This window comes from Bombina bombina, chromosome 6, assembly GCF_027579735.1.
Source record: "Bombina bombina isolate aBomBom1 chromosome 6, aBomBom1.pri, whole genome shotgun sequence".
In the NCBI taxonomy this organism is placed as follows: domain Eukaryota; kingdom Metazoa; phylum Chordata; class Amphibia; order Anura; family Bombinatoridae; genus Bombina; species Bombina bombina.
In genome coordinates, this window is record NC_069504.1 from 288,150,674 (window position 1) to 288,168,721 (window position 18,048).

The following is an 18,048-nucleotide window of genomic DNA, read 5'->3' on the forward strand; positions in this document are numbered from 1 at the left end:
AAGTAAAAAAGAAATTCAAAGCTGGCAAAGTTACCTCGGCACAGCAAGGACCACAGAGGCAGATCCTCCCACTTAAGGTCCTGCAATCTTAGAAACATCTTTGCCGTGCTGAGATAAAATACTTAGTGATGCAGTTAACCCTATGACTACCAAAGAGGTTGCAGCGTATTTACACTGCAGTTCACTTTAGTAGCCAGCCATGGGATTAATTGAATCACTAGGTATTTTATATCAGCAAGGCACAAATGTCACTCAGATTGCATAAGTTTATGTGAGAGGAGCTGCCTCTTTACTTTCATTTGTTGCCTTTTAAATGTAAGTAGTAAATTCTGCATGGTAAGAAATGTTAATGGCAAATGTTAATAAAATCTAAGTTGCTACATTACCTCAGCACAAATAGTCCTAAGACTGCACTTTTTACCTCATCTCTGTAGATAAATGGTCACCAGCCCTGCAGATCCGTACAGTGCTCCTATCAATTCAGGCTTTGTTAAGCGCTCCAAATCCAGATGATCCATTAGCAAATGATGTAGCTGAGCAATGGAAGACAAATGAAGCCCAAGCCATAGAAACAGGTAATGTATTACCAATCCTTGAGGGTTTCAGACAGTTTTGTTTAACAATAGTTATTTTTGTATATTTTTGGTAGAAGTTTGTGCGTGGATTAGCAATGTTTTTTTTTTGTTGTTTTTTTTTTTTTTTCATGATATATTTATGAATTTGGTTACATTTTAAAATATTGCTTTTTTGTTCCTTTTATCCATGTGTAATGGTCATTTAAAGTTATGGTAAACTTTACATGTTTTAAAAGGGGGTTCGGAATCTAAGTGATATTTTTGATGGACAACAACAGGCAAGAAAGTAGCACTCTAATTATCAAAGGTATACAGGTGCATCCTAGACTAATGAATATTAACAACATAGAGAAGAGAGTAGAAACAGCTCCCCCTGGTTTCAAACGCTCTAACGTAGTTATACTTATGTATCACATAAGGGCATAAATTTAACTCACCTGGCTTGAGATTATCTGGGACGGTCCCTCTTTCTCTGGATTATAAATATATGCAATACTTTTACGATATTTAATCCTGCTGAATACTGTTGCACCAGATTTACCCACGGCCATTGTGTCTTCCTATAAGCCATCCGGGGATCCCCTGTATGTATGTGGATTGGATGTTTGGATGTATGAAGCTATGTTTTATTAAACTTTTTTGTACTTTAAGAATCCTTTGAATGTCTTTATTCTTCACAGTTGTGCAAATCTTTGCCTAAACTTTTAGAAACCTTGTATTTTGAAGTTTCTATTCTCTTCTCTATGTTGTTGATATTTTAGATGGACTTTAATTTATTACTTCTAAAGGAGATGTGCTGTAACTTTTTTAATCTAGTCTCATTCTAATACACTGTACTTTGGCCACCCACTTCAAAACTCATTTTTGCTACTGAGCTTAAGGTTTGAACTGTTCTCCAATCGGCACTGCAGCCATACTGTACTTTTTTTTGTAGCTAGAGCGTTGATTAAAGGAGAGTCAAAACAGTTAGCTTACCAAATAAATTAGTTTTGGAGTGAGTGACCGGAGCTTGGGGTAATTAGAATGACACAGCTAGATTAATAAAGTAAGTTACAGCTCATCTTCATTAGTGATCAATTAAAGTGAATGTAAATTTTGATGCTAAAGTGTCTGGTTTTTAAAAATTCGATTAAAAACAGGGGCACCTTGATTCATCAAAATGTACATTTCACTCGTGTTGTGAAAATACCTTTTAATCTTGCCAGCCACTCCAACTTCCCCCGGTCGTCCCAAGCCTCTTCCTATGTCAGAAATGACGGATCGGTCATCCTCCAATCACGGCTTTGCGGAGGAAGCGATGCATTGGGTGTCAAGATTAAAAGGTTAGTATTTTCACAACACAAGTGAAATGTAAATTTTTATGAATTAAAGTGCCCCTGTTTTTATTTGGATTTCTGGGCACTATACCTCCAAAATTTACATTCACTTTAAAGTCCATCTAAATAATCACTTAGATTCCAGACCTGCTTATAAAACATGTAAAGTTTACCATCACTTTAATGTATTTGTTACTTTTTACACATTGCAATAAAAGATTAACGTGATTGGATTTAGTGTGGCTATGTTTATATTGTTATAGTAATTGCCATACACATATTGGTGATGATAAAATATTTCTCTATAACCCATTTTTCTTTTTCTCCCTTTACAGCCAGAGCATGGACTAGGCTATACGCTACAAATAATGTTTAAATACACCTTGACATCAAGTGTGCATCACTTCTGTTCTGCCAAGACCTCCTCCTTTTTTGTTTGCATTTAATGGACACAGTCTTAAAAAAAGTAAAAAATAATAAAAATACAGAATATAAAAAAAAGCCCAGACATGGTCAGTCTTTGGTGATTAAATGCACATTAGCAAATCTCATGTCTTTTCCTAATTCGCTGTTGTGTCGCATGAGCAGAGGCTAAAAAATATCATCGGCATGTTTAAAAAAAGGTGGCAAACTATGCTATCTCCATTTTCCCTTGATGATTTGAATATAAGCACTGTGAATGAAGGTCGTATAGATTAGTTGCAGTATAAATGTTTTTTTTTTTTTTTTATTATTATTATTTTAATTGATGGACTTTGTTTCTTTTTATTGATTATCATAATTTACATTTTTTGGAAGCAGCTAATCTGCACTTTAGCATAAATACCCTGTAGCAAACTACCTAGAGTAGATGGATTAACTTAATTGATACAAAATTGGAACCTTGTTTAAAAACAAAAAAAACACCCGCCCCTTTAACTAATATCTATTATTTCAAGTGTTAGACCATCCAGAGCTTATGACCATTTTGTATGGCTTGTCTTGAAAATCTGTAAATCTTATGTTTTAGTAAAATATTTTTTGTTATTCTACCTTTTGCCTTTGTACATTTTTTTTTTTTTTTTTTTTTCTCCATCAAGTGCCCTTTCTAAGTGTCAAAACACTATAAAATGTACAGCCCTTTTCTGTGATAGACATAAAAATATGTAAGATGAAAGTAAAAATACTGAAAATTAATATTATTTATCCTAGTCCTGTGCCAGTATGAAGGCGCATTACATTGTTTAGATACGTGCTACTAGATTTTAAACAATATTGATTGTTAAAACTGTAGATCATATTCATACAGTTCAGAAATACATGAGATATTGGATATTGCACTGTTGCAAACAAAATTGTATAATTTACATTCAATGCAATATTTAAGTTGTACCTATATTAGCTTTGTTTATGGTGACTATTTTCCGCAAATATTGCATTTTGGTGATCAGTGTATCTATTTAACCGCATAAAGCACTTATAGCGCGGTATCATAGATTTGAGCATAAGCTATAACCTTTCTATTTCTTATTTTAATTATTCCACCTTTAACAACTTTTTTATAATTTGTATCCAAAATAATTAGGACGGGTGTATTTTACTTCTTCTTGCATCCTGTGTGCAGAAAAATGTGATATTGATTTTGGGCCACAGAAAATGTTTATCACAAAAGAGTAAGCAGTGGGAAAAGCTAGTAAGAGTTAGAACTAGATTTGAAAATAGCCCAAAATCTAAACACTATTCAATTTTAAGCAGTCATAATAGTTGAAAAATTGTGTGCACTACTATGTGCTTAACCTCCGCAAAGAGGATAAGGATGCATTAGAATTACCTCTCAGGACCCACATAGCACTGCTCGTCCCAAGCAGAAATTGCTGCTGATCCAACCAGCAATGCTAGTTACATAGCTATCATATGATTAGCTCTGCTGATTGGATAAGCAGCCGTTTCTGCTTCTACTATTATTAAACACATAATAGTGCAGGGTAGATATTCTTAAAATTACATGCTCTAACAAATTACAGCATTCAATTTTTCAACTATTATGGCTCTTTAATTTTTCTTATTATTGAAAGGACAAAATAAAACATCAATAACAAATCAATCTAATGTGTTGGAACGTTGTATTATTGCACAATTGCTTGCTTATATGTATGTGTTTAAGCACTGCAAAAGGGTAAACTAATCAGGCTGGCAATGCTACTGATCTAGGGCTGAACACTGCCGTTGAACTGCATGTGCGCATAGCCACCAATTAGAGGATGTGTGTTGCCATTCCAGAACAGACTTTTAATTATGTGTTTAATTCCATTGCAAGGGTTAAACACAAAGATTTGTCCAAGCAATAGAGGAATAAGAAAAGTCTCTAGCACATTAATGAATTTTTTATTAATATATTTTGTCCCTGTAAAAAAAAAATATTCTTTTTTTCCTATGTCAGTTTCCTAAGATCATAACAGGGAACACCATTTAGATACGCACAAGAAATGTTGCTATTGCATGAAATATGGCTGAACATTTAAAGATTTTTTGGATTTAGGAAATACAGGAGCATAAAATCATACCGCCATCACTAGCCATGCCCTTTTTAATAACTTGTCTTCAGTCCCATCATTACTTTAATATGTCATTGCATATCACTCAATCCATTAAAGGGATATAAAACCCAAAACATGTTCTTTCATGATTCAGATAGGAGTAAATCAGAAAGTTGATTAAAACTGCATGCTCTATATTATCACTTTTTCTTCATTCTCTTGGAATCTTTATTTGAAAAAAAGCAGGCATGTAAAGCTTAGGAGCCGACCCATTTTTGGTTCAACACCCTGGGTAGCGCTTGCTAAGTGGTGGCTACATTTAGCTGGCTCCTAAGCTTACATTCCGGCCTTTTCAAATTAAAGAAAAAATAATCGGAGTAAATTAGAAAGCTGCTTAAAAATGTATGCTCTATCTGAATCATGAGAGAGAAAAAATGGGTTTCATATCCCTTTAACTTAATGTTATCCTTTAAAAATATTAACTGAAAATTACTGGTATTAAAGAGTTGACTTTATGTGTGGTATAAGACAGACTAGATTGCACTTACCAAATATCTATGTACAACAGAAACCTTGGTGATAAAAATGTTTACCAATTGGTTTATATGGTAGTGTCTCTTTATATTAAAGGAATATTGACATGTTTAATCTTTCTTCCACACACTTGATACATGGGTTAGATATTGAATCATTTCATTTGAAGCCTCCACATTTTGTTTTACTAGGGAAAAATAGTGTAACTATTGCTGTAACCTTCTCCAGTCTCTCTGGGTATTGGATACTTCACTCCATGGAAAATAATGCACCTGTACAGCTGTGCAGGTCTTGATTGGCTAAACAAAATATAAATTTTGTTACACTGAAGGGTTTTTGTTTAGTTTAGGGAGGGGGTTTGAAGGGGAGAGGGGAATAAATAAATATGGTCAACAATTTTCCAGTTTACTTGTTTTCAAATGTTCTTACTTTCCTTTACTGAAGAGCATACTTAGATAGGTAGGTTCATGTGCTCTACTGTGAGCTAGCTGGTGATTGGTAAAAGTACATATGCCTTTTGTCATTGGCTTACTAAACGTGTTCATCTAGCTCCAAGTAGTGCATTGCTGCTCTTAAGCAGAGGATACCAAGAGAACAAAGCAAACTTGATAACAGGAGTATATTGGGAAAATCTTTAAAGTGAAGGTAAACTTTGGTGAATGAAAGCACGATTTTTAAAAATACTATTAAAAACGGGCACTTTCATACATCAAAGTTTACAAAGCAGCCGTTTTGTTAAAAAAATTACCTTTTTTTCTTTTCACAGCTAGAGCAGCTTCCCCCACATATAGATCCTCTATTCACACGTCAGCAATGACTAATCCTGCTTCCTCCAATCACAGCATGGCCTTAGGCATTGACTACCCTGGGGGGAAAGCTGTGATTGGAGAAAGCTGGATTAGTCATTGCTGACATGTGAATGGAGGATCTCTAGGTGGGGGAAGCTGCTCTAGCTGTGAAAAGAAAAAAGTATTTTTTTTTTTTAACAAAACAGCTGCTTTGTAAACTTTGATGAATGAAAGTGCCCCTGTTTTTAATAGTATTTTTAAAAAACGGGCTTTCATTCACCAAAGTTTACCTTCACTTTAACATTGCATGCTCTATCGGAATTTGGAAGTTTTGTTTTGACTTTACTGTCCATTTAAACAACCTGTACATTGCCATTTTACCTTGTGCTTAGAGTAGAATTGGTTACAGTAGGGAAATAATGGGGTTAGTTACAGGACAAATAAGTTATAGCATAGTAATAAACTGTTGCCCACAAAAATGCTTGAGGCAGCTTTGGGGAGTATATGATTGCTACCTGTTCTCTGTTTAGTTGCTTTTTATGTTAAACTTTCATGAGTCAGATAGAGCAGCAATTTTTAGCAACTTTCTAATTTATTCCTATTATCACATTTTCTTTGTTCTCTTGGTATCTTTATTTGAATGTAAGCATAGGAGCCAGCCCATTTTTAATTCAGCACCTGGGTAGCGCTTGCTGATTGGTTGGCTATATTTAGACACCAATCAGAAAGTGCTACCCAAGTGCTAAACCAAAAATGGGCTGACTCCTAAGATTACATTCTTGCTTTTTCAAATAAAGATACCAAGACAACAAAGAAAAATTGGTAATAGGAGTAAATTAGAAAGTTGATTAAAATTGCTGCTTCTATCTGAATCGTTAAAGTTTTATTTTGACTAGACTATCCCTTTAAACATGCAGTTCAGGATGGTACCATAAATGGTAGTGTCCATAGTAGTACAATTATTTTGAACTAATTCTCAGAGTCTCTGGTTTTGATTCAGCATTGTCTTGCACCAAAGGAGATTGGACTGCATATCTGATATAGAACTCTTAATGAAATAAGCAAACATTGAATGTCAGTGTGATACAAAGGTTAACTTATTTAATTGTACGGTTGTAACATTGCAGATAGACTGCCAGTCATTTTCCTTTGCTATTCCATTAATTAACATATACAACACCATATTGTACTGTAGGTAGTCTATACAGTGTTATGCATGTAGCTGAAGATCTATGACAGCACCCTGCTCCAGATTGTTGTAACGTTTTTATTTATTTTTGGCCTGACATGAGATGTAACTTTTCAAGAAATTCATTTTTCTGCACTTGCCTTGTAAACATTCCTTGAAAAGTTTTAATTTTGCAGCTGCTCATGTAAACTTCTGTATGTTCATTCTTTAACATCATGTAACATGTTATGATGGAATTCAGATTGTTTTTAGTAGGTTTCAAACTATGAAATGTCTCAGTGTAAGATGTTACAAATAAAAGGTAAAAACTATGATGGCATGTCTCAGTGTAAGATGTTACAAATAAAAGGTAAAAACTATGATGGCATGTCTCGGTGTAAGATGTTACAAATAAAAGGTAAAAACTATGATGGCATGTCTCAGTGTAAGATGTTACAAATAAAATGAAAATGTATGCTTACCTGATAAATTTGTTTCTTTTTTGACACAATGAGTCCACGGATTTCATACTTGTGGGATTACGCCTCCTGGTCAGCAGGAGGAGGCAAAGAGCACCACAGCAGAGCTGTATATATAGCTCCTCCCTTCCCTCCCACTCCAGTCATTCGACCGAAGTTAGGAAGAGAAAGGTAAAGCCAAGGTGCAGAGGTGTCTGAAGTTTACAAAAATTAATAACCTGTCTCAGAGAACAGGGCGGGCCGCGGACTCATCGTGTCTAAAAAGAAACAAATTTATCAGGTAAGCATAAATTTTCTTTTCTTTTTAAAGACATCCTTGTGGGATACAATACCAAAGCTATAGGACACGGATGAAAAGGGAGGGACAAGACAAGGAACCTAAACGGAAGGCACCACTGCTTGAAGAACTTTCCTCCCAAAAACAGCCTCAGTCGAGGCAAAAATATAAATATTTGTAAAATCTAGAAAAAGTTGAAGAGAAGACCAAGTTGCAGCCTTGCAAAACTGTTCAACAGAAGCATCATTTTTTAATGCCCATGAGGAAGCCACAGTCCTAGTGGAATGAGCTGTAAATCGTTAAGGAGGCTGCCATCCAGCAGTCTCATATGCAAAACAGATGATACTCTTCAGCCAAAAAGAAAGAGAGGTAGCCGTAGCTTTCTGACCCCTACGTTCCCTGAAAAAAACAACAAAGAAGACGATTGTCAAAAATCCTTAGTCGCTTGTAAGTAGAACTTTAAAGTACGGACTACGTCTAAATTATGTAACAGACATTCCTTCCTAGAAGAAGGATTAGGACACAAGGAAGGAACAACAATCTCCAGATTAATATTCTTGTTTAAAACAACTTTAGGAAGAAAATCAGGTCTTGTACGTAACACCACCTTATCCGAATGGAAAATAAGGTAAGGAAAATCACTCCTCAAGCAGAAGAATAAACAACCAAAAATAAAACTTTCCAGGATAATAACTTAATATCCATGGAATGCATAGGGTCAAACAGAACCCCTTTAAGAACTCCAAGAACTAAATTTAAACTCCAAGGAGGAGCAATTGGTCTAAATACAGGCCTGATTCTAGTCAGAGCCTGACAAGAGTGCACATCTGGAACATCTGCCAGATGCTTAACAAAATAGGAACTTGCTGATAACCCTTTCTCCAATCCTTCTTGGAGAAAAGACAAAATCCTGTGAATCCTAACCCTACTCCATGAGTAATTCTTAGATTCACACCAACAAAGATATTTACGCCACATCTTATGGTAAATTTACCTAGTAACAGGTTTACTTGCCTGAATTAAAGTATCTAAGACTGAATCAGAAAACATCGCTTGGATAAAATTAAGCGTTCAATCTCCAAGCAATCAGCTACAGAGAAACTAGATTCGGGTGATGGAAGGGACCTTGAATGAGCAGGTCCTTCCTTAATGGAAGCTTCCACAGCGGCAGAGATTACATGTCCAGATCGGCATACCAAATCCTGCGAGGCCACGCAGGAGCAATGAGGATCACTGATGCCCTCTCAAGTTGAATTTGAATAAGCACCCAGGGAAGGAAAGAAAACGGGGGGGAATGCATATGCTAGGCTGAAAGACCAAGGAACTGTCAAAGCAGCTATCGGGTTGGAAAATACATCCGGATGAAGTTCCCACTTTCCCGGATGAAAGGTCTGCCTGCTCATAAAATCCGCTTCCCAGTTTTCCACCCCTGGAATGTGGATCGTCGACAGATGTCAAAAACGAGGCTCCGTCCGCTGAATTAATTTGGCTACCTCGGTCAACGCTAAGGAAGACCTTGTTCCTCCCTGAGGAATGAGCTAAGTCACTGTCATTATGTTGTCCAATTGGAATCTGATTAAGAGGGCCGAGGCCAGAAGCGCATGGAATCTCACCCTCAGATTTAGAATTTTGATGGGAAAGAAAGACTCTGCCTGAGTCCAAATTCCTGAGCCCTCAAAGAGCCTCAGACTGCTCCCCATCCCAAAAGACTGGCATCCGTTGTCACAATCACCCAGGAAGGTCTGCGAAAGCATGTCCTCTGGGATAGACGATCCAGAGACAACCACCACAGAAGAGACAAATCTGTGTAATCTCCATTCCACTGCCTGAGCATGCTCAGTAGCAGAGGCCTGAGGAGAACCCGAGCAAACGGAATGTCCATTGCTGCTACCATAAATCCAATTACCTCCATGCACTGAGCCACTGATGGCTGAGGATTGGACTGAAGGGCTCGACATGTATTCAGTATCGTTAACCTTTTGACCTCCGTCAGAATTTTTATGTGTAGAGAGTCAATAAGATTTCCCAAGAAGGGTACCCTTGCCTGCGGGTTTTACAAACTCTTTTCCAAATTTACCTTCCACCCATGAGTTCTCAGGAAGTATAGCACAATGTTGGTATGGGTCATTGCCAGTTGATAAGATGACGCCTGGATGAGAATATCGTCCAGATAAGGTGCCACCGCAATGCCCCGTGGTTGTAGAACCGCTAGCAAAGACCCCAGTACCTTTGTGAAAATCCTGAGTGTCGTGGCAAACCAAAAGGAAGAGCCACGAACAGAAAGTGTTTGTCCAGAAATGCAAACCTTAGGAACTTGTGGTGATTTCTGTTGATAGGAACATGAAAATATGCATCCTTTAAATCCACCGTCATAAATTGACCCTCAGGACCAAAGGAAGAATAGTGCAAATAGTCTCCATCTTGCAATGGAACTATGAGAAACTTGTTTACTCTTAAGGTCTAATAAAGGTCTGAAGGTTCCCTCCTCTATTATTTTGGAAACCACAAACAGATTTGAATAAAAAACCCTGTTCCTGTAATGGAACGGGAACAATTACTCCCAGGGAGGAGAGAGGTCTCTTACACAATGCAAGAACGCCTCTCCTATGAACTGAACTGGAGATACACCTGGAAAACAGAAACCTGCCTCTGGGAGAAAACTCCTTGAACTCTGACTTGTTTCCCTGGGACACTATCGTCTATTGTCCAGGGGTCCTGAACATCTCAAACCCAAGCTTGAGCACAGACAGAATATTGCCCTCTACAAGATCTGGTCCCGGATCGGGGGCATGTCCTTCACATCGTGTCTGATTCAACAGCAGACATCTTTTTATTTTATTATAAAATTGTAAATTCTTTTAATTCAAAAAGAATTACTTTTGTCCAGCCAGAGCCCAACAAGGTCTTCCCCTTGCAAGGAATCGCTAAAAAGCTTAGACTTAGAGCCTACATCTGTAGAACAAGGCTCTAACCATAAGTCTCGATAAGTTGGAACAGAGAAACCAGAAACCTTTCATTTAAATTTGAAAAATGAAAGGGGAAAGCATTCTAAATAAAGGAATTAGCCAAATCAAATGCTTTTATCCTAACCTGGTTCTTTATCCATGGAAAATTCTGATTTAGTACTATCAGAAAACGCATCAGACCATACGCCGTTGCGCTAGTGACGGTAGCACAGCTGGTTGCCATTATAAGCCCTGATGTATTATCCATAGGACCTCCGAACCCAACTATACTCTAAAGGAATTGTAATTCTCTTAGCTAGGCTGGAAACTACTCCTTCCACTAGAGAAAGTGAGCCCAGCCTCCTTAGCTAAGTCGACCATCGGAAAACCTCCTTTTGATGAAAGGAAATGCGGTTCTTCCATTCTTAAGAACTTACTGGATGCCCTAGATAACACCCGAAGTGTCGGAGTTGCCCAGGGTAGCTAAAACCTCCTAAGTAAGAAATGGAGGTAAACAAGCTAAAAAAAAACTAAGAAAAACAACCTCAGGATCAATAAAAAGATTATTCCATCTGAGCCTGAGAATTCATTATCAGAAAAATCCCAAAGTATCTTCCTCTTCGTCAACAGGGAAGAAAAAGCAGGGATATCCACTATTAAATCAATCATCCTGATTGAAATTAATTCTTCTAATAATGTTTTCTACCACGTAGGAAAAACTATGGTGTATGAAATGTTAGAGGAAGCGCAGGGTACTGTATGTGGGCCATAATTTTTGTGAGACACTATAGGAGAAATTTGTGGCATAGGTTGACCACAGTCAACAGACTCCCATAGTAGTAGAAGGTCAGAAAAGAAACTCCTTTTTAATTAAAAAATGAAATTAACACAAACGTTACTGTCTCTTTAAAATTAAAAAGTAACTCATTTTTGTGTGATCTTATTCCATTCAAAGACATAAAGGATGGAATAAACAGTAAAATTCCTTTAATAAAGATTAATAGATAATTCTGTTACTGTCAACTCATTTAAAAATCAACTCCTTTCCAGTGTACTTGATCCAATCTACAACCCAAAGGAAGGATTAAACAAATAGAGAAATTATGTCAAAATAAAAGGAACAGAGAAAAAACGTTACTGTCTCTTTAAATGTTAAACAGTAACTTTTTATTCTTGTGTGCAGAAAGTACTTAGACTGTGACACAAACGTATAGACACCGGCAGAAACCTCAGATAAAACTTGCTGAGGTGCCCTCCAGATACTTTTGCATGCTTTAAAATGTCATGTACCTATAACAACATGACAGATATCAAAAACAACAGTTTGTAAACTGATCCGGAGCGCAGCTGTAGCACTATCCGCACCCCCTAGGACAAGACACAGAGAGTTAATCAAAACCGGAATCGGCCTCAGAAACTGCTCTATGCCATACAACCGAAGAGCTAGTGCGGTCTAAGTCGGCCCCAAGCTCTGCCCTTCGTGGGCGTGACACTCCCATCTTAGGGACTGCATAGATATGATGGAATATGCAGCTGAAAAGAAAAGGCACCAAAATGAAACCCCGCCGTTCCTGGGTGGAACATACAAACTCTCCCGGTCGCCATTATTATGCTAAAGATAGGTTACCGGGAGATTGCACTGAAACACTCTTGAGTCTGAGACAAAATGTAATACCGGAGCAAGGTATAAAAAAAATACACATATATATTCTAGGTTGTACTACAAAAATATAAAGCTAATATACCAAAGGATTTATCCCCCACTATAATAGGGCAAATCCCTCAAGGTATCCAGCTCAGTTCAAATGTCCCCAAAAGCCACTCTCCTTGGCCCCAGTGCCTGCAATAAAACGTGCTTTCAGAGAATCCTCCTAATTCTTATACAGGAGAAATATGTCCCAACAAACAGAGCAATATGTCACAGTGGGAGCCCTTATAAATATTATAACCCCTAGTCGTGACTCTCAGCCACCGCATCTCCACAATCTGTGAATGTTATGTGCAAGCTGAGTGTTACATAGTAATGAGGGAAGCCCTGACAATAAAGGTCCATAACCCAACTATGAGATGGTTAATATAAACAGCCATTTGAGGTAAAAAAAATGTCCCAGAAATATAAAGAGCTGCACATACCGGTCCCATAGGATCAAGAGGTCTTCTCCCTCCTGCAGTTCTGTGGAGACATACAGGGTCTTCGTTAATATCTGCTAAGACCATCTTCGGAAGGGCAGCACTTAGCATGGGAGGCGCAGTGAGAATGTAATCCCACCAGTTCCCAGTGCTTTAAAGCCACTTGTAGCTCTACTCTAGAGGCTGGCAAGGAGTATGGCTGCACCCTATAACAAAATAGCACTCGCTGCTACCATTTTAAAAACAACAAACTCTTGATTGAAGAATCTAAACGAACACCTCACTTTACCTCTTCCTATCACTAACACAGGCAAAGAGAATGACTGGATGGGAGGGAAGGGAGGATCTATATATTCAGCTCTGCTGTGGTGCTCTTTTCCTCCTCCTACTGACCAGGAGGCGTAATCCCACAAGTAAGGATGAAATCTGTGGACTCATTGTGTCTTTAAAAAGAAAGGAACACACTATGATGGCACAAACTGATGGCATGTCTCAGTGTAAGATGTTACAAATAAAAGGAACAAACTATGATGGCATGTCTCAGTGTAAGATGTTACAAAAAAGGAACAAACTGATGGCATGTCTCAGTGTAAGATGTTACAAATAAAAGGAACAAACTGATGGCATGTCTCAGTGTAAGATGTTACAAATAAAAGGAACAAACTGATGGCATGTCTCAATGTAAGATGTTACAAAAAGGAACAAACTGATGGCATGTCTCAGTGTAAGATGTTACAAATAAAAGGAACAAACTATGATGGCATGTCTCAGTGTAAGATGTTACAAATAAAAGGAACAAACTGATGGCATGTCTCAGTGTAAGATGTTACAAATAAAAGGTACAAACTGATGGCATGTTTCAATGTAAGATGTTACAAATAAAAGGTACATACTGATGGCATGTCTCAATGTAAGATGTTACAAATAAAAGGTACATACTGTTGGCATGTCTCAGTGTAAGATGTTACAAATAAAAGGCACAAACTGATGGCATGTCTCAGTGTAAGATGTTACAAATAAAAGGCACAAACTGATGGCATGTCTCAGTGTAAGATGTTACAAATAAAAGGAACAAACTATGATGGCATGTCTCAGTGTAAGATGTTACAAATAAAAGGAACAAACTATGATGGCATGTCTCAGTGTAAGATGTTACAAATAAAAGGAACAAACTGATGGCATGTCTCAGTGTAAGATGTTACAAATAAAAGGTACAAACTGTTGGCATGTCTCAGTGTAAGATGTTACAAATAAAAGGAACAAACTGATGGCATGTCTCAGTGTAAGATGTTACAAATAAATTAGCACACTATGATGGCATGTCTCAGTGTAAGATGTTACAAATAAAAGGAACACACTGATGGCATGTCTCAGTGTAAGATGTTACAAATAAAAGGAACATACTGATGGCATGTCTCAGTGTAAGATGTTACAAATAAAAGGAACAAACTGATGGCATGTCTCAGTGTAAGATGTTACAAATAAAAGGAACAAACTATGATGGCATGTCTCAGTGTAAGATGATACAAATAAAAGGAAAAAAACTGATGGCATGTCTCAGTGTAAGATGTTACAAATAAAAGGAACAAACTGATGGCATGTCTCAGTGTAAGATGTTACAAATAAAAGGAACAAATTTATGGCATGTCTCAGTGTAAGATGTTACAAATAAAAGGAGCAAACTGATGGCATGTCTCAGTGAAAGATGTTACAAATAAATGGAACAAACTATGATGGCATGTCTCAGTGTAAGATGTTACAAATAAAAGGAACAAACTGATGGCATGTCTCAGTGTAAGATGTTACAAATAAAAGGAACAAACTATGATGGCATGTCTCAGTGTAAGATGTTACAAATAAAAGGTACAAACTATGATGGCATGTCTCAGTGTAAGATGTTACAAATAAAAGGAACAAACTGATGGCATGTCTCAGTGTAAGATGTTACAAATAAAAGGAACAAACTATGATGGCATGTCTCAGTGTAAGATGTTACAAATAAAAGGAACATACTGATGGCATGTCTTAGTGTAAGATGTTACAAATAAAAGGAACATACTGATGGCATGTCTTAGTGTAAGATGTTACAAATAAAAGGAACAAACTGATGGCATGTCTCAGTGTAAGATGTTACAAATAAAAGGTACAAACTATGATGGCATGTCTCAGTGTAAGATGTTACAAATAAAAGTAACAAACTGATGGCATGTCTCAGTGTAAGATGTTACAAATAAAAGGAACAACTGATGGCATGTCTCAGTGTAAGATGTTACAAATAAAAGGAACAAACTGTTGGCATGTCTCAATGTAAGATGTTACAAATAAAAGGAACAAACTGATGGCATGTCTCAGTGTAAGATGTTACAAATAAAAGGAACAAACTGATGGCATGTTTCAGTGTCACATGTTACAAATAAAAGGAACAAACTATTGGCATGTCTCAGTGTAAGATGTTACAAATAAAAGGAAAAAAGTGATGGCATGTCTCAATGTAAGATGTTACAAATAAAAGGAAAAAAGTGATGGCATGTCTCAGTGTAAGATGTTACAAATAAAAGGAACAAACTGATGGCATGTCTCAGTGTAAGATGTTACAAATAAAAGGAACAAACTGATGGCATGTCTCAGTGTAAGATGTTACAAATAAAAGGAACACACTATGATGGCATGTCTCAGTGTAAGATGTTACAAATAAAAGGAACACACTATGATGGCATGTCTCAGTGTAAGATGTTACAAATAAAAGGAACAAACTATGATGGCATGTCTCAGTGTAAGATGATGCAAATAAAAGGAAAAAAGTGATGGCATGTCTCAGTGTAAGATGTTACAAATAAAAGGAACAAACTGATGGCATGTCTCAGTGTAAGATGTTACAAATAAAAGGAACAAACTGATGGCATGTCTCAGTGTAAGATGTTACAAATAAAAGGAACAAACTGATGGCATGTCTCAGTGTAAGATGTTACAAATAAAAGGAACACACTATGATGGCATGTCTCAGTGTAAGATGTTACAAATAAAAGGAACACACTATGATGGCATGTCTCAGTGTAAGATGTTACAAATAAAAGGAACAAACTGATGGCATGTCTCAGTGTAAGATGTTACAAATAAAAGGAACAAACTGATGGCATGTCTCAGTGTAAGATGTTACAAATAAAAGGTACATACTGATGGCATGTCTCAGTGTAAGATGTTACATATAAAAGGAACAAGCTATGATGGCATGTCTCAGTGTAAGATGTTACAAATAAAAGGAACACACTATGATGGCATGTCTCAGTGTAAGATGTTACAAATAAAAGGTACAAACTGATGGCATGTCTCAGTGTAAGATGTTACAAATAAAAGGTACAAACTGATGGCATGTCTCAGTGTAAGATGTTACAAATAAAAGGAACAAACTGATGGCATGTCTCAGTGTAAGATGATACAAATAAAAGGAACAAACTACGATGGCATGTCTCAGTGTAAGATGTTACAAATAAAAGGAACAAACTGATGGCATGTCTCAGTGTAAGATGTTACAAATAAAAGGAACAACTGATGGCATGTCTCAGTGTAAGATGTTACAAATAAAAGGAACAAACTGATGGCATGTCTCAGTGTAAGATGTTACAAATAAAAGGAACAAACTGATGGCACGTCTCAGTGTAAGATGTTACAAATAAAAGGAACAAACTGATGGCATGTCTCAGTGTAAGATGTTACAAATAAAAGGAACAAACTGATGGCATGTCTCAGTGTAAGATGTTACAAATAAAAGGAACAAACTATGATGGCATGTCTCAGTGTAAGATGTTACAAATAAAAGGTACATACTGATGGCATGTCTCAGTGTAAGATGTTACAAATAAAAGGAACACACTGATGGCATGTCTCAGTGTAAGATGTTACAAATAAAAGGAACAAACTGATGGCATGTCTCAGTGTAAGATGTTACAAATAAAAGGAACAAACTGATGGCATGTCTCAGTGTAAGATGTTACAAATAAAAGGAACACACTATGATGGCATGTCTCAGTGTAAGATGTTACAAATAAAAGGAACACACTATGATGGCATGTCTCAGTGTAAGATGTTACAAATAAAAGGTACAAACTGACGGCATGTCTCAGTGTAAGATGTTACAAATAAAAGGAACAAACTGATGGCATGTCTCAGTGTAAGATGTTACAAATAAAAGGTACAAACTGATGGCATGTCTCAGTGTAAGATGTTACAAATAAAAGGTACAAACTGATGGCATGTCTCAGTGTAAGATGTTACAAATAAAAGGTACAAACTGATGGCATGTCTCAGTGTAAGATGTTACAAATAAAAGGAACAAACTGATGGCATGTCTCAGTGTAAGATGTTACAAATAAAAGGAACAAACTGATGGCATGTCTCAGTGTAAGATGTTACAAATAAAAGGTACAAACTGATGGCATGTCTCAGTGTAAGATGTTACAAATAAAAGGAACACACTGATGGCATGTCTCAGTGTAAGATGTTACAAATAAAAGGTACAAACTGTTGGCATGTCTCAGTGTAAGATGTTACAAATAAAAGGAACAAACTGATGGCATGTCTCAGTGTAAGATGTTACAAATAAAAGAACACACTATGATGGCATGTCTCAGTGTAAGATGTTACAAATAAAAGGAACACACTGATGGCATGTCTCAGTGTAAGATGTTACAAATAAAAGGAACACACTGATGGCATGTCTCAGTGTAAGATGTTACAAATAAAAGGAACACACTGATGGCATGTCTCAGTGTAAGATGTTACAAATAAAAGGAACATACTGATGGCATGTCTCAGTGTAAGATGTTACAAATAAAAGGAACAAACTGATGGCATGTCTCAGTGTAAGATGTTACAAATAAAAGGAACAAACTATGATGGCATGTCTCAGTGTAAGATGTTACAAATAAAAGGAACACACTATGATGGCATGTCTCAGTGTAAGATGTTACAAATAAAAGGAACACACTATGATGGCATGTCTCAGTGTAAGATGTTACAAATAAAAGGAACAAACTGATGGCATGTCTCAGTGTAAGATGTTACATATAAAAGGAAAAAAACTGATGGCATGTCTCAGTGTAAGATGTTACAAATAAAAGGCACAAACTGATGGCATGTCTCAGTGTAAGATGATACAAATAAAAGGAACAAACTGATGGCATGTCTCAGTGTAAGATGTTACAAATAAAAGGAACACACTATGATGGCATGTCTCAGTGTAAGATGTTACAAATAAAAGGAACACACTATGATGGCATGTCTCAGTGTAAGATGTTACAAATAAAAGGCACAAACTGATGGC

General features: G+C 36.8%; 1 protein-coding gene across 1 annotated transcript in view; it reads left to right on the forward strand.

Moving 5' to 3' along the window:
- UBE2N (ubiquitin conjugating enzyme E2 N) overlaps positions 1-7,277 on the forward strand; it is a 60,177-nt gene extending 52,900 nt beyond the window's left edge. Inside the window, exons 3-4 of the mRNA XM_053716900.1 lie at positions 435-575; positions 2,227-7,277. Coding sequence (XP_053572875.1) covers positions 435-575; positions 2,227-2,267 — 182 coding nt within the window. The 3' untranslated portion in view covers positions 2,268-7,277. The remainder of the gene's footprint in view (positions 1-434; positions 576-2,226) is intronic.
- Positions 7,278-18,048: the final 10,771 nt, after the last annotated feature.